Source organism: Lynx rufus, unplaced genomic scaffold, assembly GCF_022079265.1.
Source record: "Lynx rufus isolate CCGP_SWC_20201006 ecotype Redwood Valley unplaced genomic scaffold, mLynRuf1.p SCAF_1, whole genome shotgun sequence".
In the NCBI taxonomy this organism is placed as follows: domain Eukaryota; kingdom Metazoa; phylum Chordata; class Mammalia; order Carnivora; family Felidae; genus Lynx; species Lynx rufus.
Genome location: NW_025814823.1, coordinates 171,842,212 through 171,864,751, shown reverse-complemented (window position 1 = coordinate 171,864,751; position 22,540 = coordinate 171,842,212). Strand labels below are relative to the sequence as shown.

General features: G+C 39.7%; 1 protein-coding gene across 1 annotated transcript in view; it reads left to right on the top strand.

Annotated features, from left to right (window-relative positions):
• The window catches only part of EPB41L4A (erythrocyte membrane protein band 4.1 like 4A), a 256,160-nt gene that overhangs the window by 172,180 nt on the left and 61,440 nt on the right, over positions 1 to 22,540 (top strand). The window contains exons 10-12 of the mRNA XM_047090213.1: positions 6,482 to 6,573; positions 7,968 to 8,045; positions 13,464 to 13,585. Of these exons, the coding sequence (XP_046946169.1) occupies positions 6,482 to 6,573; positions 7,968 to 8,045; positions 13,464 to 13,585 (292 nt within the window). The remainder of the gene's footprint in view (positions 1 to 6,481; positions 6,574 to 7,967; positions 8,046 to 13,463; positions 13,586 to 22,540) is intronic.

Sequence of the window (22,540 nt, the reverse complement as noted above, 5' to 3'; positions counted from 1 at the left end):
TAGGTAGTTTTCAGTAGTTTGCAATTATAAATTTCCCTTCAATTAATAACTTTGTGCATATGTATTTTTATATTGGGGTAAATTCCCAGGATTGGGATTGCATGGTCAAATTGCAAGTGCATGTGTAGTTTTGTTAGATATTTCCACATCCCCTCCTCCATCTAGAGTTTTTGTGCCATTTTGCATTTCCATCTACAGGGTATGAGCACACCTGTAACTACAGATGGAACGTTCTCCCCCATGTGTTCCTAAGTGTGACTCTGTTAGTAGTATTTGGATCTTGATGCCAACAGCTTGGTTTGGCATTTCTCAGATTCAGAGATGGACTGCTAGACCTGCGGTCAGAAAGCATGGTTTGGGTCCAGGCCTCCCACATGTCCAACTTTGGACAATTCACTGAGTAACATGTAACCTACATTTCCTTAGCTATAAAGTGAGAATGACAAAATCTGCCTTCCAGGGTTGTGGTGAGGTTGAAGGCACCTAGTCTGAAGTTGGACTTATAATAGACCCCAGGTTTATGTCTCTGAATCAGAGTTGTCTTGGCATCATGTCATCTAGGGCTACTGGAGCTTTGCAAAGGAAGGGCTCGGGGAGCACCTTGTCCTTGACCAGTCTCAGCTCATGAGTTGCTCGTGCCAAGGCGGGAAGGGGAGCACAGGTCTTCCAGGGCCGTGCATTTTCCTTTGCTTCACTTGCTAGTATGTGTGTTGACTTTCTCTATAATTAAAACACATGGACCACTTATTTGGAAAAAATTGTAAAATTCTGCTCTAAAACGTTTTTAAATTGAGTATCAGTAGAACTTACTAGATATGCCTTCATTATAACAAGCTTTAATAACACTTATTACTTAAAAATCTTTAACATTTGTAAACTGGGGATAAAGGTTATCGTTAAAAAAATAACTCTGCAAGTATAAGAGGGAAATGTGAACATTTTACTGAATGCTATGGTTTCTCTAAAGAGCAAGTGAGGAAAAGATAGAGTAAAACAACAGCAAAAGCCAAGCATCTGGATTCCTGGGTTTGCATCCGTGTATTTTCTCAAGTAGGAAGCAGAATAAGCTCAACATAATCATCTTCAATGTTTACTGAAACATGATTTAAATATTCTCTAATGTTTTGGCCCATGTTTTCTCTTTCTGAATTTTGGGGAGGAAAAGGAAAAAGAGGAGAAGCAACACAATCTGACACGTCCTTTCCAACGCTGTAATTTATGTTTCTGTGAGCTAGAAAGAGTTACGTACAGTTATTCATCAAACAATTAATTTATTCATCCGTAAAAAGAGGTACAAAGGTTTTTCACATTTATTCTGTGTTTTGGAATATTACCCACACAGCTGACAAAAGAATACTGGAATATTTTTGGTTTTGTTCTTTTATTGTAAAATATATATGCAGGAATGGAAATTAATTTGATTCTCCAAGTGCCCTCCTGAAATGCACTGTGATTTTTAATTCAAACAATATTACGTGCATTTCAAAAGGAATTTTTAAAAAGTAACTGGGGTGTGTGTGTTAGGGGTGTGTGTGTATGTGCCATGTAATATTTTCTAATCTAGAACCCTGAAAAGACCCTTTCTTGAAAGAAAGTGCTTTGCTCATTTATATAAAACAGGGAAACAGCAAGTACCTGTGCCCAACTTCCTTTTCCAAATAAGAAGATTGTTAGTTTGTTTTGTTGCAGGGCTCACTGTGAATTCTTAACTGAACTCGGGATGCCTAGGAGAGAGAGCAGTGGCAAACACGGGGACAGGCACTGAAACATTGTGCCCTCTCTCTCACTTGTACAGACATCGTTCAGCTTTTAAAACTGTAGTCAATTAGTCTCACCACTTAGAATGATAACAGTTTTCAAAACAGTTAAAATTTTGGGTTATCTCTTTGGTATCTGTTTTCATTTCCACCCCTTGCCTGCCTTTGCTTTATCAGTAATCAGGTTATTTCAGTCATTGGCTATCCACCCTCTGTTGATTTTGTTTTCCCCCCTGGTGCCTAAAGTCAGTTACAGCTCTTGTTGAGATTGCAGTTAAAAAAACCACAATACTTTAGACTTGTAATCTTGACACTTCCTTCAATCTTCTCCTCTGCTTCTGTGGATTGCTGATGATTGGAAAACTCTCTGCTGTAGGCCTTTCCAGTATTTATGTAATGATCACATGTCACTATTATGAAAGTACTAATCTTTTAAAAACATGTGCCTATACAGTGTACTTTAGATTACTTCTGTGACGCTGGAGGTGGGACAGATGTATAATAGGATTGAGAAGATATTCACCCCCACAATTGTAGGGAAGCTGGGGAAGGCAGACTGTCCAGTTGTGGCTGCTTCCCAAGACAGCAACAGAGCAACCCCTAGAGCATGGGCTGGGTGTGGCGATAAGGGTCAGGCTTGGGAGAGGCAATGAGAGTCAGCAGGGCCCGGGGCGAAGAAGTTGTGTAGCGCACAGTTGATGCGAGCCCCTCCAGGACCCTGCTAGCAATCTCAGTACACTTCAGAGAAGCCAGACTGAAGTAGATATATTTCTTGAAGCTTGCAAAGAGAAACACCCAGCAAAGGTGGGAAAAGAAACAGAGAGCTCTGAGGGAGTTAGGTTGGGAATTCATCAGTATGATACACGTCCTGAAGTCTTACAAATGATAGAACTGGGAGTTTGAGCCAAGTTTACCTAGGGCTCCAAGGTGCAGTGAAGCCCCCGCATGGTGTTTGAGATATAGGCTATTTAAATTTGCTCAGTTTTTAAAATAAAAATATGATAAAAGCCTGTGTTAAAAAGAGACTCGGCATGTAGCTTTGCTTCTGGCAGGAAGTGACAAAAGCTATGAAGGTGTTTGAGTGCTTTTGCTGAAAGCAAGCAGTTGATGCTTGGAGAAAGTATTTTAGCAGAGGGTTGGAATGGACTTCTGAAGTTAAGCATCTACTCACCTTTGAATGAATGGAAAGGTGCTAATTGTCCCAGTCTGTTTGGAAAAGGCTTAGTAGGAGAGAGAGACTTTGTGATGCCACATCAGTGCCATTCATACCAGCGGTTAAGTGGCAAAAACGCATGGAATTTATTCAGAATTCCTGGTTTCTTTTTCAGTTATGTTAACACTCCTTTTAGTATTTGGATTATTCTGCTGACAGTGGGATAAAAACCAGGCAGCTGGTGTTACAGCCCCGTACAAATGGAAAATGAGTTCATACTTGTCATTTGCACAGGACAGAGGTAATTAGGAGGCCTGTGGGAACCTCTTTTGTTCCTTTAATGTATTTGTACCCAAGGAAACTTGAGAAAACCCAATTCTGGTCAGATCTTAAATACATTTTCTCCTTTCATTAAGTGATGGTAGTTAAAAAAAAAATATTACATATCCCGTGACTGGATCTCTATTTGAAAAGAAAAAGAATATAGATGTTAACGTGAGGAATAGAATGAAAACCAATCTAAGAAAAGTTTGAGGGGACTTAATTTGTTTATATATTTTTTTCAAATGTTTTTATTTATTTTTGAGAGAGAGAGAGAGAGAGAGAGAGCACAAATGGGGGAAGGGCAGAAAGAGAGGGAGACACAGAATCTGAAGCAGGCTCTGAGCTTTCAGCACAGAGCCCAATGTGGGGCTCGAACCCACAAACCGGGAGATCATGACCTGAGCCCAAGTCAGACGCTTAACCAACTGAGCCACGCAGGTGCCCTGGGATTTACTATATTTTTAAGATAGAATGCTTTTTTGTTTCTCCTCTGTTTCTGTAAATTTGGATTATATGTAATTAAATAACTTATTGAAAATTTGTCTTTTGGTTTGTAAATACCACCTGATTTGTGGATGCTCTTGCTAAAATGTTCAAGTATCAGTGTCACAAAATGGTCCTCACCAGCCACCATTTCTTGTCAGTGATAATGTCTAGTATGTCCTGGCACATGTAGAGCTTTCGTTGTTGGAAGGCACAGGAAGGTGGAGTATAGATTCTGAGGAAGGTGGTGGTGGGGAGAGGACCACATGTCCTGTACTCACTTTATCCTAATCATTTATCCTGATACAATGCAATCACAAGCAAAATTATTTTAAAATAAATGACCTGTGCATTATATTTTTGGATAATGCAGTGACCTTAAAAACACGTACAGTTATATAAGAAACTTTTTTTTTTAAGTTTATTTATTTATTTGGGGTGGGGGGAGGTATGAGCTGGGGAGGGTCAGAGACTGAGGGAGAGAGAATCCCAAGCAGGCTCTGAGCTGTCAGCACAGAGCACAGCATGGGGCTCAATCTCACCACCGTGAGATCATGACCTGAGCTGAAATCAAGATTTGGATGCTTAACTGACTGAGCCTCCCAGGCACCACACTATAAGAAACTCTTGATAGTGGTGGCCTCTGGGGAAGGGGATTGGGAACACGATGGGAGTGAGATTTTAGTTATCAGTGTGTGTCCATTCTGGTAACTTTTGGCGTTTGTACCATGTGTGTATATTATGTATGAAGAAAAGAAAAGAAAAAGGAAAAACCCTTCCCTTCTAAGCATTCCCATGTCCTGACAGGATGCTTGGTTTCCCACCCTGCCTGCAAGGATCTTCTGTGATTTCCTGGGCACCCTCTTCCCCCATTTCTTCTGCTTTTGAGGAATGCCCTTTCTGAATCCATTGACTTTGCTCCCTTATCTCTACTTGTGTAATCCCTGCCCCTTTCATGAAAGTCACCGAAGATGTCTTACCATGAAATGCAGTCCCCTCCTTTCAAACCTTGTTTGACCTTTTCCGGTCACTTGAGTCTTGTGCTCTCCTTCTAGCCTCTCTGCCACTGTTGCCTCCTGTTCCGTTTTGACACCCCCCTCCCTCCCCGCACTCCTTCTTCACAGCATCCTGGTTGTGATTTTATCTTCACCCACTTCGTTCTTTCTCCTGGAACAATTTCTTTTATGCTCTTGGGTGAAATCATTTGTGTCAGCAGGTGTGGCCTGTCTCTTCAGCTCTGTGTCTGCATGTCTCCTGGCCCACTAGGTATGTTTAGTTCCCCATTCCATAGGCACCTCAAAATCAAAATAGCCTGAACTTACTATCTCTTCCCTCGCCATCCAAATGCCCAATTTTTTTCTACTTGCTGTATTTCATTAGTTAGCATTCCCCAAGCCAGAAACCTGGGAATTGTCTTAAGTTCCTTCCTCCACTTCACAAGGTTTTGGAATTATAGGCGGCCTTGCTGTAACATGCATATATTGGCTCTGTTTTCATCACACCCTTTCATCTTACAAATAAACTTCTAAACTGGGCAGCTTCCTTCCAGATGGACTTGGAATAAATTTCATGCATATAAATGTTCTTTCCTTATTAAAAGGTGGGAAGGATCCTTTTCCATTACTCATCTGCATTGACAATTTTGTGCTTATAAATCCATAGAAACCTCATTCCAGGGGCATTTCTGCATTTGAGGCTTAAGTTTGCTAATTTAGTTGTAATTTTTTTAAACGTTTATTTATTTTTGAGAGGGAGAGAGAGAGAGAGAGACAGAGCACGAGTTGGGGGAGGGGCAGAGAAAGAGGGAGACACAGAATCTGAAGCAGGCTCCAGGCTCTGAGCTGTCAGCACAGAGCCCAATGTGGGGCCCGAACCCACAGACTGTGAAATCATGACCTGAGCTGAAGTGGGATGCTCAACCGACTGAGCCACCCAGGCGCCCTATGCTAATTTAGTTTTAGATAAAACAAACAAACAAACAAACAAAACAATTATAGAGCTTCACAGAATTTGTGGTTCATTGTTTTAGCACTTAGATTATATCTTGTGTGGTTGCCTATTCAGTCACTTAAAAAAATAAATAATATCTTCTGCACAATTAGAATGATCTCTAATATTGCCTTTATTTCTCATGTGTTAAATATAGGTAGGTAGCTACTGGATAGTTGAAATTTAATGTATATCTATTATGTACTTTACATAGGTCATATCATTTAGTTTAATTCACCCAATAACTGAATGCAGAATGTGGAAGCTCAGAGACATTATTCAGTTTGCTTAGATGACACAGCTGTGGGGGTCGCTCCTTGCATTGGCCCCTCCTGAGATGCTTTAGTCATCATTTTAAATGTAGCATGTACATCCCTGAAAATAATAGAGTTAATAACTGGGTTTATGGGCATCTCCTCTTTATTGGGAGTTGATTTCCATACAGTGTGGTCCGGTTTGGGTGCCCGTTTATGATGGAAGAGTTTGCAGTACTTCCTTGCCATGGCCCTGCTTATCCATGGTCTTGGGGTGACGAAGAAGTAAGTGATAAAGGTGACGGCACTGCGATTTATGTGGAACTTAATTTCATAATTTTAATTATTGAAGGTGGTTTGAAGGCATCCCTCCAAAAATAGTTACCAAGAGATAATTATTTTTTGTTTTATGTGTTAATAATTTGGGCCTACCCAAACTTTTGATAACTGGAAGGTGGCTGTCATCTGAAGATTAGTATGGTCAGTAATTCATATTCTGTTTCTCTTTTTGTTTCTCTCAGTGCAATGAAACCTCATTCTTTTTTGAAGCTCGAAGTAAAACGGCTTGCAAGCATCTTTGGAAGTGTAGTGTAGAACATCATACATTTTTCAGGTATGTTAATGTGAAAGTTTTGTGCATTGTTCTAATAAGTGAAAATTGCATTTGTTTTTATAACAAGTGTTCTTTTCTGTCTATAAGTAGAAATTTAGAAGTGTTTCTCTTCTATTAATTTTTTTCAGCCACCTAATTTTCTGGATCACATTAATACACACACACACACACACACACACACACACACACACACAGATACCTTCTTTGGTCCTACTAGAAGAAAGGGTCAAGGACGTTTACATATATATAAAATTCAGCTTTGGTATTGATGGAAATTAAATGTTCTATGGACATACTAAATTTGAAATGCCTGTTAGTCACCTAAGTAGAGGTGTGGAGCAGGCAGTTGGGTGTCCAGGGCTTATTGGCAAGACCAAAGGTGGCCATGTAAATTCACTAGGTATTTAAGGCAAAGGGGACTGGATGAGGTCATCAGTGGAAAAAATGAAGAAAGAGAACAGAAAGCCAAGGACTGAGCTGTAGGACCCTCCCAGCATGTAAAGTGCAGTAGAGCTAATGAAGGAGTATAAGACGGCCTAGCCAGTAGAGTGCATGGGAAAATGGAAAATAGAGAGGAAAATGCCATGCTGAATAAGAAGCCAGCAACTGCATTGCATGCTCCCAGGACGTCAAGTAAGAGGAGGGTAGAGAGTTGACCATTGGATTATAGTGACACTTTCTTTCACATCCTTCTAGTGTAAAGATAAAACCAAATCCTATCAGGTAATATATTAAGCTTTATGTTTCGCTTTTTAAATTTAAAGTTAGATTAATTCTTCCCCTTATTCCTATTTGATGGAAGGAACATGGAGCACTTCTCCCCAATAGCATGATGTTGGAGAAGGATTCTTATAAAATGACCTATGTCCTTTATAGAGTTTATATTAGTTGAGGGATGTGGCCCAGCAAGCCTGAGACATTGCCTCTAGTCCCATGGGGCCTGGGCCAGGGAGCTCCACATGGAAGGTGTCTGTTGAAGGTACCCTGGAATGGGAAGTCCTGGAATATAAAGAGGAGTAAAACACTACATCAGATCTGTCGTGAAAGCCATGGCATGGATATTTCAACATAGTGACACTATTCTTAATTTAAGTAGAGAAAGTAAGTTGATTCACAGCTGAAGCTTCCAAAGGGCAATGATCTATATAATAGCTGGCCGAAACTGTGAACACTCTGATATTATACATACATAAAATCCTAGAGCATGGTTGTATTTCAAATATTTGCTTAAAATAACTGGTAATTATTTCCTGCCAATAGGTACAATAACTCAAATATTTCGACTAGCTGTGAAACAATGTTTCACTCTATTTTCTACATAGCTTTTGCTCAAGGGTTGTGTAAGTACCTGTATTTATGAATCCTTATCTAATTTTCTTTTAAATACTTATTAGAATGCCAGAAAATGAATCAAATTCATTGTCAAGAAAACTCAGCAAGTTTGGATCCATGAGTTATAAGCACCGGTATAGGTAAATGGCCTTTTTTCTTTGGGGAAGGGTATATACATGTGAATAAATAAATATTTAATTCAGTTGTCCACATACACACACACACTAAAGTTTATGACTTAAATTTTTTTTTTATTTTTCTGCCAGTGAATTTCAAAAGCGTAACAGTTTATTAAGACTTTCTTGACAAAAACAGCCTATTTAATATGTGTATTAGCTATGTTAAGTTTAGGACTTTTAGAATGTAGTACAGCTTATGATCTTCAGAAATTCATTTTGATACAATTATCACTTTATTTCTAATGATGTGATTATGAGACAAAGTAGATATCCTGAATTGTAGCTGAGTGGTGTTCTTAGAACCATTCAGTCAATCACCTGTTGTAACACAATGTGTACTTTATACTGTGGATCAAAGCGTGTTTCCTACAGCATAAAGCTTAAGTGTATAATGCTACAGTTATGTCTAAACTTTACTGAGCAGTTACTAAGTACCATGTATTGTGCTAAATGTTTTCCATTTATTGCTTCATTGAATAATTCCTGTCTTTTTAATATTATCCCCCTTAATATGTGGGGAAAGTGAGGTTCAGAGACACAAGTCACTTTTCAAGGTAACCCAGCCAAAAAGCAGGAAAGTGGTCCTTTCCCTGGCAGTCTAACTCCAAAGCCCTTGCTTTGACTATTAGGCAAACCCTGAGCATGTTACAGGAAAAGCCTGATTGGGTCTTTTTCTAATACCAGCATTAAAAATGGGAACCTTCTGTGTTGTGAAAAAGAACTGTTTTGTTTCAATTCGTCTGTTAAGTGGGGAGCCTGTGATATGCAAGGCAAGATATTGGATTGGGTGTCCAGAGATATAGAGAATTAGATCTAACTACTTCTGCCTTTAGAGAGCTCCAGTGAAGCAGGTCCCAGGCCCTGTAAAACACAAGTAGGGTGCCCAAATGCCACTCTCGAAGTGGGATACTGTTCTCTCAGTTCCACTGGAGATGGCACTAAATGAAATTCTTACCTAGGAGACTTAAAGCCAAGTCATTGTTGGCAGGACAGTGGTATGCCAGATTTTAATTCCTCTTTTTTGACCCACTTTTTTTTTGGTTCTGAATTTGAAACCAGAGATAATCAATAAAAGAGTGATTAATAGTGAATGTTCAGTGAGTTACCATTATGTATTACTCACTTGGGTTATTTGCTCATTTGATGCCCAAGACTTAACTGTTATTATATTAGAGATATTCTTGGTATTTGAATGAAAATATTCATTGAAGGGCACGTGGGTGGCTCAGTCGGTTAAGCTTCCGACTTTGGCTCAGGTCATGATCTCACAACTCATGGGTTTGAGCCCTGTGTTGGGCTCTGTGCTGACAACTCGGAGCCTGGAGCCTGTTTCAGATTCTGTGTTTCCCTCCCTGTGCCCCTCCCCCTCCCACTCAAAAGAAACATTTAAAAAAAATTTTTAGGGGCACCTGGGTGGCTCAGTAGGTAAGCGTCTGACTTCGGCTCAGGTCATGATCTTGCGGTTTGTGAGTTCAAGCCCCACGTTGGGCTCTGTGCTGACAGCTCAGAGCCTGGAGCCTGTTTCAGATTCTGTGTCTCTCTCTCTCTCTCTCTCTGACCCTCCCCTGTTCATGCCCTGTCTCTCTCTGTCTCAAACATAAATAAGCGTAAAAAAAAAAAAATTAAAAAAAAATTTTTTTAATTAAAAAAAAGAAAATATTCATTGATATCTAAAAATTTAACCTTCAGGTTACCAAGGTTCTTCCTTAGATAGTGATGTAGTTAAGGAAAGAGTATTTACTTTTGTATTGAGAAGAAGAGCTGATAGTATTTGGGCTGTTTTTCTAGTTGACGCATAAAACATTGTGAGGTTTATAGAGAGAATGTGTAAATCTGTCTTCTTGTCACTGAAGTAAAGCTAGTGAAAAAGCATCTGTCAGTGTTCATGCTATTAAAATTGTAATTATGCTGTTTAACATATGCTGTAGTTGGTTTCCACAAATTTACCCATACCTGATTTCTTAAATTTATTGAAATGCAAATGTTGTGGCTACTGGGAATTATTATTAGAAAGTTATTGGGTTTTGCATATTAAATATCATTTCTTCCAAGAAAGTAATTAAAGGTAACCTTTGCAGAATTGGAAGCTCCACTAAATCTGTTCTAATTTTGTGGATGGTATTAACTCCTCAGTAAGTCGTAATGAAACCCAAATCTCCGTGTCTGTACGTAGGAAGCATTAACGTTACCCCATCCCTGGAAGAAAGATGTTTCATCCCACTGCCCAGAGCTAGGCTCAGGCCCAGGTGGGTCTCTGACAGCTGGGTGGTCACCAGCACGTGGACTGTTGGTTAAACAAAAGTGGAAAAACAACCAGCCTTTAACACACGTCATATGCCTGCTCCTTTCTTGAGACTCCTTTCTGGAGGCCCCATGGGATACAAGCAGAGCCCTGGAAACACAGGAAGCCCCTCCTTCAGCCTTCAGGCTTTTGGGGCATGGGGGATAAGGGACAGCAGAACAGGTGGCTGTGGTTTGTGAGTGTGGGTGTCTGCCTGCTTTGTGTGTCTGCATTTCTGCTGGTGTGTGTGGGACGGAAGAAGAGTTCTTGTCTTTGCTCTCTTTCCTGCATCGTGGGGCTTACAGAACACCAAGAAGATTCCAACATCTCTTAGAAAAATGAATTACTAAGAAGGAAAAAAATTGACATTTTTAGTGATACATGACTGCCAGTTGTCTCAAAAGTTCAAAATTTGTGGGAAAACGGAGCTGAAATCAGTCTAGTTCTTTTGTTGTTGTTTTATTATCACATAGCAATAATTTAAAATAGATACTGATGAAGTATTTTGTGATACACTGGTATCTCTTTCTCTGAGCCCCTCAAAAAACTTCTCGCAAAGGACAAGAGTGTGTGCGCCAGCGTGTGCAGAGGCAGGGAAGTGGTGATTATGGGGGAAGAAGCTCTTTCTGGTCACTACGGAGAGCCACTAGACATGCATCGGAACTCTTATACTTTACACTGTAAATCTCTCTCTTCATCAAGTACTTTCTGCTGCAAGGAAATAGTAAGAATACTGTACAAGAATATTTCCGCTAGGAAATACTCTGAATAAGTGTGTGTGTATGTGTGTGTGTGTATATATAAAATTATGATATAATTTTATTATAGTCATGAGTTGGACTCTCAATCTACTGAGCCACCCAGGCGCCTCAACTAGAAATATATTTTAATTTTTTTCGTGTGTGTGGGGGGCGCCTGGGTGGCTCAGTCCATTAAGCATCCGACTTTGGCTCAGAGTCATGATCTCGCGGTTCATGGGTTCAAGCCCCACATCAGGCCCTGTGCTGACAGCTCAGAGCCTGGAGCCTGCTTCGGATTCTGTGTCTCCCTCTCTCTCTCTCTCTCTGCCCCTCCCCTGCTTGTGCTCTGTCTCTCTCTCAAAAATAAATAAACATAAAAAAAATACATATTTTAAATGAGGAAAATGAGGCTCCAAGAGATTTTAAAAAGAATCTGCTGAAGACCACACAGTTATAGCAGAGCTGTGTTTTAAACTGGGCTGGTGGAGCACCTGGGTGGCTCAGTTGGTTGAGCATCCGACTTTGGCTTGGGTCAACATCTCACAGCTCATTGGTTTGAGCCCCACATCAGCCTCTGTGCTCACAGCTCAGAGCCTGGAGCCTGCTTCAAATTCTGTGTCTCCCTCTTTATCTGCCCCTTCCCTGCTCATTTGCTCATGTGCTCGCTCTGTCTCAAAAATAAATAAACATTAAAAAAAATTTTTTTTTAATTTAAACAAACTGGGCTTGTAACATCATACCAAATGGTTCAGTGTTCTTCCCTTTCTCCCAGGCCACCAGGCCATGTCACAACAACCAGCTGGAGGTCAGAAAGCTCATTCTAAGTCCTGTGTAGTCTGTGGCAGATCAGTTTATGTTTCTGGACCTCAGTTTTATTAATCTTGTAATATGATTTTCTCATTATCCTTTATTCCTGAGAGAGAAGCCATGAGGGAAAATTGAATGGTAAAGTAAAATCTCATTATAAAATGCCACAGTGGGTCCATATGCTGGGTTGTATTTTCAGGGCAAATATTTTTTCCTCTGCAATGAAGTATACAGTATCCGAGTCTTTCTGATAACAGAGTCTGTTGTAAGGAGCTCTTATCTTTATGCTTCAAATCATTTATAACAATGGAATTCTGATCTTTATATGGAATTTTGTTTTTTAGCCTTTTAGGAGTGAGATGTTGCTGTTTGTGCTATCTTATGTACTACCTTTAAAAAAAGGTTAAATTACAAGTAAAAGAAAACCTGTCACAGGTTTTCTCCCATTCTCTATGCTGGTTCCCATCAACTCTTGAACACGAGGCACACACAGATGGAGCCTGCCATGGTAGCTCATATCAAGTGGTGTCCCTAGCTAGCCTGACGGGAGCCACTTTGATGAGTGTTTCAAGCATCTTTTTATTTCTAATAAAGGTAGATGGGGTAGTAAGAAGGGGGAAATTTCACAGAAGTGTGTAGGAGGTGAATTTTGCTTGTATAAGTCTCATCTCTTTATCCCATTTATCCTGTAAATGTAGGAGGAATAAGATTTGGGGCCATGAAATGGCCTTTTTCCTCCCATACGTGGGCTCTTTTTGTGATGAATCAAACTAGACATACAAAAATTCATTTTTCCTGTACCTAAATGATATTTTCTTGTGTGAAAGTCAGAGTCATTCACTGGCTCAAATTCAGCAGCTGTGGAGTAATTTTTCAGTAAGATGAATGTTCACTGAAATCCAGCAAACAAAATCACACCAATCCTCAGGAAAATTATGTGAAGGTTAGTCCATTCCCAGGGAAAGCTCACCTTGCATCCTCAGACTCTTTAGAGAGGCAGCACTTTGCGTGGGCTTTTGGCTTACTTTAAATCTTTCTCGGCACTCGATCTGGCACAGGTGAGGTGAGCATTAATAAATGGTTGTGCCACAGCAGGGTTCAGGGTAAAATCATACCAAGCCATCCTGTGGGGCATGCTTTACAACTTGCTGTGTAAGTACAACCTAGTGACATGTTGATTCATGTAGAATCGTTGCTATTGTATAATTTAGCCCAACGTAATTTATTATTTAGTTGTAGAGCTGGAAGACCATCAGTATCCTCTATTTCTAGCTCATTCTACTTAAATCTAAACCTAACCTCTTTAATAAATTTCTGCCTCTGAAAGATTGTCCTTCTATCTAACCTAAGACTCTCATATTAGAATTTAATATTACTGCCTTGGTTAATATTGCAATGAGAATCAATTGAAAACCCTTATATACTTAGGGCCTCTGTGACTCTGTGTTGTTTTTCTTCTCTGCATACTGTGTAGATATTGTGAATGAGCCGTGGTTTAATTTTGTGACTGTGTGGTTTTATCTGTGTTAACCAAAATGTTGCATTTCCAAGTGGCAGGACAGCATTGCAAATGAGTCGAGACCTTTCTATTCAACTTCCTCGGCCAGATCAGAATGTGGCACGAAGTCGAAGCAAGACTTACCCAAAGAGAATAGCACAAACACAGCCAGCTGGTGAGTCACTGATGTAACCTTGCATTTCCTTTTAGGGTGGTGGTGTAAGATAAGCTCAGGTGGTGACTATGGCCATGTACTTTCATTTATTGTTAAGTAGGATTTTTAATTTGACCCTGAAACTGTCAAAGCAATTAGAAGTTACTATAAGTAACTTCAGGGTCAAATTAAAAGTAGTAAGTTTTATATATAGTAAGTTACTATAAGTAATTGAGTAATTTCTTAGTTTGATGTATCTGAGATTGGAACTGAAACTCTTACCAAACGTCCTTTAAAAAAAAGTAACAGTATTGATATAAATTAAACTATACAGAATTCAGTTGGATTTTTATTGTTGGTTTTTTATTGTGAAATATGTGTATAGACAAGTGTTTACAATGTCCATACATGCATATGTATGTACACTTGCACATACACACACAAAATTTAATATAGCCTGTAATCCCAAAGTCCTTCCTATTAGCCTCATTATTTATATCTTCACCATCTCCCTTCCCAACCAGAGAAAATCCCCGTCTAACTTTATGATAGTTATTTCCTTAATTTTTGTTAGAATTTTAATACTGTGCAGACTTCCCCAAACAAACAAGTTTATTTTTGCCTATTTTTAACATAATTTATATGAATGACCATGGCATACATTGTTTGTGTCTTGCTTCCATCAGTGCTGTATGTATACTAAAGTGCATTCATTTTTCTTGCTGTGAGTATTCTGTTATGACATTCTCTTTATCCATTCAGTTTTTGATGGACAGCTGGGTTATTCAAATTTTTGTTTTAAATGAAGACTACTTCTGTAATAAAACCACCTAATCAGTTTTAATCCATGTTCAATGCTCAGAACTCATGGAATTATTTTGTAAAGTGACGTTACTGAGTTTGGTTTATGTCTTACCTATAGGTCCCCCTTGTCTAACATGCTCCATGGACTTTTCTCATACTGTTTCACTTGAGTCTCACCATAGCCCTGTGAGGTAGGGCAAGGCACAGGGTATGTTCCCATTTTACAGATGAGGAAGACATAGTTCCAGCATCTAGAGAAGTGTGGGGCTGGAATAAGAGCCTAGATCTCCTGGTTTTTGTTTTTACCATATTGTGGCAAGTGAGGGGAATTTTTAATAACAGTAATTTCTATCTGAGCATTGCATGACAATTGACATAGCATTGTGACATCTGTTGTTTCGTTTAATCCTTATGTCAAGCCTCTGAGGAAAGTGTTCTGCTCTACTGCTCCCCATGTGAGAGTGTCACCTGACTTACTCTTTCGAAGCCCAATTAAATCTGAGTGTAGGTTCCCCCCATCACTGAGCTGGGAGGAAATTAAATTCTTTCTGTTGGTTCTGCAGTGGGAAAATAAGACATGAATTAACTTTGCAATAGGTTACTTTGCCACAGAAGTATTATTGTTTTCCCTGTTTGGCTGATGAGGAAACTGAGATTTAAAAGGACAAATTTGTCCAAGATTATATAATAAATAGGTAACTTAGGATAAAAATTTTACCTGTAATATTTAATATTTTTGTCTTAATAATTTCTATTTATCTTTGTATATGAGCAGTCTGAAATTCCATTTGGATCAAATACAACGTGGTACAATTAGCAAACTTTCAAATCCTATGCTGTTTCTGAATTGCTGTGCCTCATGAAATGAGTGAGACCAACTGAGACTATCAAAAGCATGTCTTGCTTCAAATCACCATTGCATTCTACTCAAGACGTGGGAATCATACATGCTTTGTTTACAAACCTGCTCCCTTGCTCCTTTTCTTCTCATATCCTCTTACAAAGATAGTTGCCTCTGTGACACTTTTTGTATATGTGGGGGTGTGTGGCTCTCCTCGGAAGCCCAAATACTGAAGCTGATTAATTTAGGGACAAAGGTTTTTGGTTTTATTTTTGTTTTTCTCTTGGCATATGCAGAGAACAACCCCAGGGGATGATTTTGGACTTTCACACCCCTCATTCATCTTGTGTTGTATTAAAACACACTCTCTTCTTGGTAGGGGATAAGGGTGTGGTTAATGTACCACCCAGGCTTTTCAAGGACAGCCTCTCAGCATCTGGGAGACCTTTTTAAAATGCAGCACATTATGCATTTATTATTATAAATGCCTGCCTGGTTCAATTGGTGGAGCATGTGACTCTTGATCTCAGGGTCCTGAGTTCAAGCCCCACGTTGGGTGTAGAGATTGCTTAAAAATACATACATGCATACACATTTGTTTTAGAAAAGTTAAGAAACTTAGAACCTTTCCTTCCAAAAGAAAAAAAATCTTTCATATTCAATTCCATTCTCCTGATAGTTAACACTTATTACGTAGCTTTCTAGTTGTTTGTATACCTTTTCTGCAAAAGCAATATATTACTTATTACGTAGCTTTCTAGTTGTTTGTATATCTTTTCTGCAAAAGCAATATAGTAGTCTTTTACAATCTGCTTTTCTTATTTAATAATATGTCACGGATATGTTTTAATAAGTTTCTAAATGTTCTTAGCACCATTTTAGCATCTATATAATTTTCTGTTACACAGATGGATAGACATATAATTTATTCAACCAATCTTTAGTTCTTAGATGGTTTAAGCTGTTTGAAAATTTGAAGAATATAAATATAACTAAAGTGAATCTCCATGGAGTGATAGCTTTAAACATCCATGCTAATTTATTACATGTATTTTAAACAATGGTTCATTTTCATCATTTTTAACATAAAAAGGATTAAACAATGCTGTGTTTAGAAACTAAGTCAGACTTTGCTGTGTACACATTTCACTTTGATTTTGAATTACTTTTAGTCTGACTTTTCAAGTCTGGATTCCACAAAACTGCGATGTGTTCTGGGATCCAGAGATGGACCCTCCCTTGGACTGTGTGACTGTCTTGGGTAGGGAAGGATCACTTCGCAAATGCCTATGGTGAGGTGTCACAGTTGCTGTCACACATATAGGGAGAATGTGGTGGAGGCAGAGATTAATGTTTTTTTGCTTTCTCAAATCTTCCATTTTCTCTTTCCTCTAATTCAAATGTACTTTACTGGGAGCCTCAGCTGAACCCAGCTGGTGGTGACCCAGTCTCAGCCATACCCTACTGCTCAGGTCATGGTGGGGTTCAGACTTGGAGCAGAATATTTGAGGAGGGTCCTCTTGTCTTCACCTACATTAGTCACTGCTGTGCTCCTTGTTCCAGCCAGGCCCCAAGAAGGTGGGCAGTTCTGTGCGAAGCTGGGCTGGGATGTGTGTGTGAGAGGGAGGGGTCTTTGGCTTGGCATGCCTGAGAGCCTGCTGTGCTTAGGGTCAAGCCTGTGCAGAGACCTCACTGGCAGTCCTCCGTGAAGTTTCTGCTGCCTGGGGGAGGGGATGCTTCAGAGAGTGCCTGCAGGTCACTAGGTCAGGTCGCTGTAGCCCTCTGGCCTCTGTCCCCTTCCTCACCATTGCAGGCAGTTTCTCCAGCCTGTTACTTTTTCTTCCCACACCCCCAGCTTGCTCAGAGCACCCTCTCCCTCGGAAGCTCCCTATTCCTGAGGCCCATTCATGGGTGGCTGGGCCGGAAAGGAACAATAGGTCTTGTCTTTTTTAAAATTACTTTTTACTGACCAAAGGGGAACAAAAATATTACTTTACTAAATTACGATGCCACAGTTACTTAAATTTTCATTTACAAATTTTGACCGTTAAATTTTGATCAACAGAAAACTGATTTTGAGATGTAGAAGAGATTGATTAGATTGTACTGTATTTGACAAAAAGGAGTTATGGTTTATTTATTTATTTAAAAGTTTTATTTATTTGAGCTATATCTACATCCAACCTGGGGCTTGAACTCATGATTCTGAAATCAAGAGCCAGATGCTCTACTCACTGAGCCAGCCAGGCATGCCTGGAGTTATGGTTTAAATAAAAGATAGATTTTCTCTTTCTACTCTAAACAGGCCAGCTATTAATTTTCATAGATTAAATTCTGCTGATATTCTCCCTAAAACAAAATTTTAGAACTATAGTTTCAGGAGTTATTGGCATAGATTCTCACCTCATTTAACACTTACATATAATAATAATTAAAAAAAAACTAACTGTGGTAGGAGGCTTTCATTTTTTGTTAGTTTATAACATTAATGGATGGTGCATGATTCGTTACTATAGAAGACATTCTTTTATTTAAGTTAAAATTCTTCAGACAAACAGTGATTTCTCCCCTTCACTTGCATCTTGGTTGTCTGGAGATTTAAAGCACTTTTTTTTTTTTTCCCACCTCTCAGTCACAAATAATAAATGCCCTGGTAGCTAAAAAGCCATTGTGTTTAGAATCCGCCAAGATTAGGCCTTGGCACCTCTATGAGGAAGTGCATTCCGGAGTCAAGAGCCCTGCACCCAGCCAGCCTGCTGCTCCACCCCAGGAGCTCAGCGCCAGGGCAGGGAGCCAGAGCATTCCTGCAGATCTGCATGGCCTCAGAGGGAGCTTGGGGGTAAAGCAGGAGGCGAGAGGTCAGGAAGGAAAAGTGCATATTTGTACAGCCCTTTCTCTGACAAGGTCTTGGCAACCCACATAGGTGGGTTCCTGTCAGAAGAGAATCAGCTATAGGTAGGCAGTACAGACAATATCTGGCTATAACTCGTAATTAGCTGTAAGAAAAGTACTGGGTGAAGAAACATATCCATTTGCAATGGATAAACAATGCTGTGATTGTCTGATACGGCATTTTAGGTTCTTAACGGCACCACACTGATGAACAGAGAAATAAATAGTTGCAGTGTAGCCTTCAGACGACTGAAAAGCAAGATCCGGTGACATTTTGGCATTCTCATTCAGCATCTGTGGGAAACGCTGCAAACACAATGCCTGGGGGTGATGAAAATGACTTTTGAACGAGGTTGGTTTGTGCTAGTCTGCAAGCAGACAGCTACTGCTCAGGCCAAGCCACTTGTTTCTGTGCAGGGGAGTGGACCCAGAGTTGCCAAACTTCCAGTGTTTTAAGGGAAGCATAATATGTGGATATTTATGTAAACTTTCCAGAATTTTGAATAGTGGCAATTTCATTTTAAAGATAGTCTTTTGTGTGCTAAATTGGAACCTTCCTGAGAGCCAGATGTGACACGAGGGCTGCCTCTTTGGAACCTCTGATTGACAGCTGGTATGAACCCACCTGTCCCTGGAGTTCACTGTGGGTTGCTCCAGCATCCCCTGTGAGCATCACTAAATTGGATTCAACACTCCATGACTCCCAGCACAAGCACTTTGTTCTTAGTAGGTCAGTTGGCCAACACCAGGGGATGGTGGGTGCTGCACAGCTCTGGCCCCTGAAGCATAAGATTAACAAATGGGTAGCTGACCAGCATCTATTGGTGACCTGACGTGGGTGCACCCCAGAGCAGGACAGATGGAGAAATGCTTTAACATAGTGAAGTGCAAGTTCATTGATACAGTATATAGCTCTGGGCTGTTGAGAAATAGTAATGTCAAGAAAGTAATAATCATTTATTAAGTACTTCCTTTGATTAGCACATTGTGTGAGACATGACATCAGCAGAAGCCCAACTTGGCTGTGGCAATCAGAAATGTATTTTAAAAGGTTTTTGTTGCTGGTTTTTTTTGTTTTTGTTATTTGTTTTAAATTTATTTTTGAATAACACATTTGCACATTCACGTTTCTAATAGAGTTTTGAAAAGCTTAGAGGAAGACACTGATTCCTATGCTAGGAAACATGCATCATGATTTATGGGAAAAGTAACAGAACAGTACAAGACTGATCATACAAAATTCAAATGTTAGGAATTTCTACTGTGTTGTAACAGATACAACCCAAATCTTTAAGGCAAGGACCATAAGACACATTCATTTTAATAGAATAGAGTAGGTTATTAAGTGAGAGCATACTTGGTTTCAGAGGAGGAGAGCTTATAGGAGGGCCCGGAGTCGTTGGATGAGATGAGGTGTAAGACAGTCACTTTGTGTTGTGTATAAAACAAAGAGGGCCCAAAGAGGTGAAGTGATTTCTGAGTGTCGCATGTTCTGGAACCTGGAGGTATCTGGATGAGAATCACTAGGCACTCTGAGGAATGTCTGGAAGAAGACTGTGGCACCTTCCTGCGCACCTGATGGGAACCGTGGAGTGTTTGCTTATCCTGTGAGGGTCAGCAGAAGACAGGAAGGGAAGACATTAGTATCAATTCTCATACAAGGGAATTAGAACAAGGCATTCTGATCAGGAGTGTTATGTGGCTGGTTTTGGAGATGATTTCTTGAAAATTTAACAGTGTTAACTTTGTTTTAGAGAGTGTGTGATTGTAACATTCATTCTTCAAGGTAACAAATAAGAATTAACTGATCAATCTACTGAGATAATGATCCAGATCTGTGATTCCTGCTTCTTTTTCACCTGGTCTGGAAGAATTCCTGCTGAGTCTTAGATTATCTCTTAACTGATTATTGAAACAGCTGCATTGAGAAGTCATGTGGTACAGTGGGAGGGAAAAAAAAAGGTGTAGTGTATCTAATTTGAGTAAATTTGAATTCCTGGTCTAACTTGGCTGTGACCTACAACCATCATTCCATATTCTGATCTTTCATCTCATTATCTATAAAATAAAGGAACTGGTACAAAATCACTAAAGATCCCTCTTCCTAAAATTCTTTCTTCTCTCTGGCTTCTCTGTCATAGTGTTAAAAGGACCAAATATGAGAAAAGATTTTGGAAAGCTTTTTTAGAGTAGTTTTTAAATTTAATCATTATTTCAGAAACCTATAAGACGTGGAAAATATCTTACCAGATCACAAAATACATTTTTCTCCTTGGAAATATACAATGTTTTTGTATACTTTTATATACAGAAGTATAGCTGGTTCTTTAAAACTTAAGTTCAGGGGTGTCTGGGTGGCTCAGTCATTTGAGTGTCTGACTTCAGCTCAGGTCATGATCTCGTGGTCTGTGAGTTCGAGCCCCATGTTGGGCTCTGTGCTCACAGCTCAGAGCCTGGAGCCTGCTTCAGATTCTGTGTCTCCTTCTCTCTCTGCCCCTCCCCTGCTCATGCTCTGTCTCTCTGTCTCTCTCTCTCTCTGTCAAAAATAAACATTAAAAAAAATTTATAAAACTTAAGTTCAAATGAAATTCATATTCCTGAATGAAATTAATTGCAATAAGCAATTCATTAATACAGCTTTTTAAGATGTTCTTTTAGTCTGAATTGACCAGATGAATCTGGATTTTACCTCTTTGGTTAACTCATGGTTAGAAATTAGTGCTATCTTCTGTTGGTGGGAATATAAACTGGTGCAGCCATTCTGGAGAACAGTATGGAGGTTCCTCAGAAAGTTCAAAATAGAACTACCCTATGATCCAGCAATTGCACTACTAGGTTTTTACACAAAGGATGCAAAAATATAGATTCAAAGGAATACATGCACCCTGATATTTATGGCAGCATTGTCAACCATAGCCAACTATGGAGAGAGTCCAAATGTCCATTGACTGATGAGTGGATGAAGAAGATGTGGTGTGTGTGTGTGTGTGTGTGTGTGTGGTGTGTGTCCACACACCACACACACACACTGGAATATTACTCAGCCATCAAAAAGAATGGAATCTTACCACCTGCAATAACGTGGATGGAGCTAGAGTGTATTATGCTAAGTGATATAAGTTAGAGAAAGATAAATATCATATGATTTCACTCATTTGTGGAATTTAAAAAACAAAACAGATGAATATATGGGAGGAAGTCAAAAAGGGAGAGAGGAAACAAACCATAAGAGACTCAAAGATAGAGAATAAACTGAGAGTTGATGAAGGGAAGAGGGTAGGGGATGGGCTAGATAGGTGCTGGGTATTAAAGGGGGCACTTGCTATGATGGGCACTGGGTGTTTTGTGTAAGTGATGAATCACTGAATTGTATTCTTGAAGCCAATATTGCACTGTATGTGAGCTAACTAGAATTTAAATAAATATTTGAAAAGAAAAAAAAAGTGTTATCTTACTAGGTACAAATAGAAGCCTTTCTGGACAGGTTTTTGCATGGCTTTGTCTCTGCCTTTGACTTCTGACAGAATATAACCAAAGACTAGTCCTTTAGTGAACCTACTTCTTGTAGAAGTTAGTGTGAATTGGTTCCACCTTCGCAGTTGTTTGTGGTCACAGCTCCTAAGGCTCTGCCTTGACTTTACAAACCATTTAGGTAAATTTTTATGCTTTTTCACCCATCTTTCTACACAGATGGAGGTTCAAGGGGTCTGTCAACTGTTTAAGATGGTTTTGAGATAGATTTCTTAGGCAGACAACATCTGAGGATTTCACAGCTTTGTTTTACTACCAGATTCAGAATTCACAGTGATTTCTCTGTCAGCATCTTCTTCAGACTTTGAGAAATCTGGGATTGATTTCTGTAATCTGCTCTCCTTACTTATTGGTATCAGTGTGAAAAATGGTTGGCATTAGTTCCTGGAGTTCAGGATTATTTTGGTTGGTGTAGGGAAAGCAGGGGAGGCAGGCAAAAAGGAACCACCTTTCCTGGAGCAGGTGTCCTGTTTGGCACTTTGAACAATGCGCTATGTGGATCTTGGAACCAAGTGTCCTGAGGGGTGACAGGAAATCCCTCTGTAACAATGGTCTTGCCCCTCCCCTCTCTCCAGGGGTGAGAATGGGGCACCTGAGGAAACCACCCGGTTTCCTTCTTCTGCGAAGCTGGAATCAGAGCCCAGAAGATGAGTCAGCTGTGGAGAGCCACCACTTTTCGGGCTACTATTACAGCCCAGGTGCCAGGCACACCCATGAACAAAGAAGTGGGTTTGCAGAGAAAGAATAGAGTCACTGAGAAACACCAAAGGACCGTGCAGCTTTGAGAGGAGAATGGGGATAAGACACAGGAGCCATGAATTCCACTCTGTGAGGTCCTGCGGTGTCCTTTAAGTTGAATCCCTAATTTGGTCTGGTTTCCTTGCACCTTAACAGTGGATAACGTTACT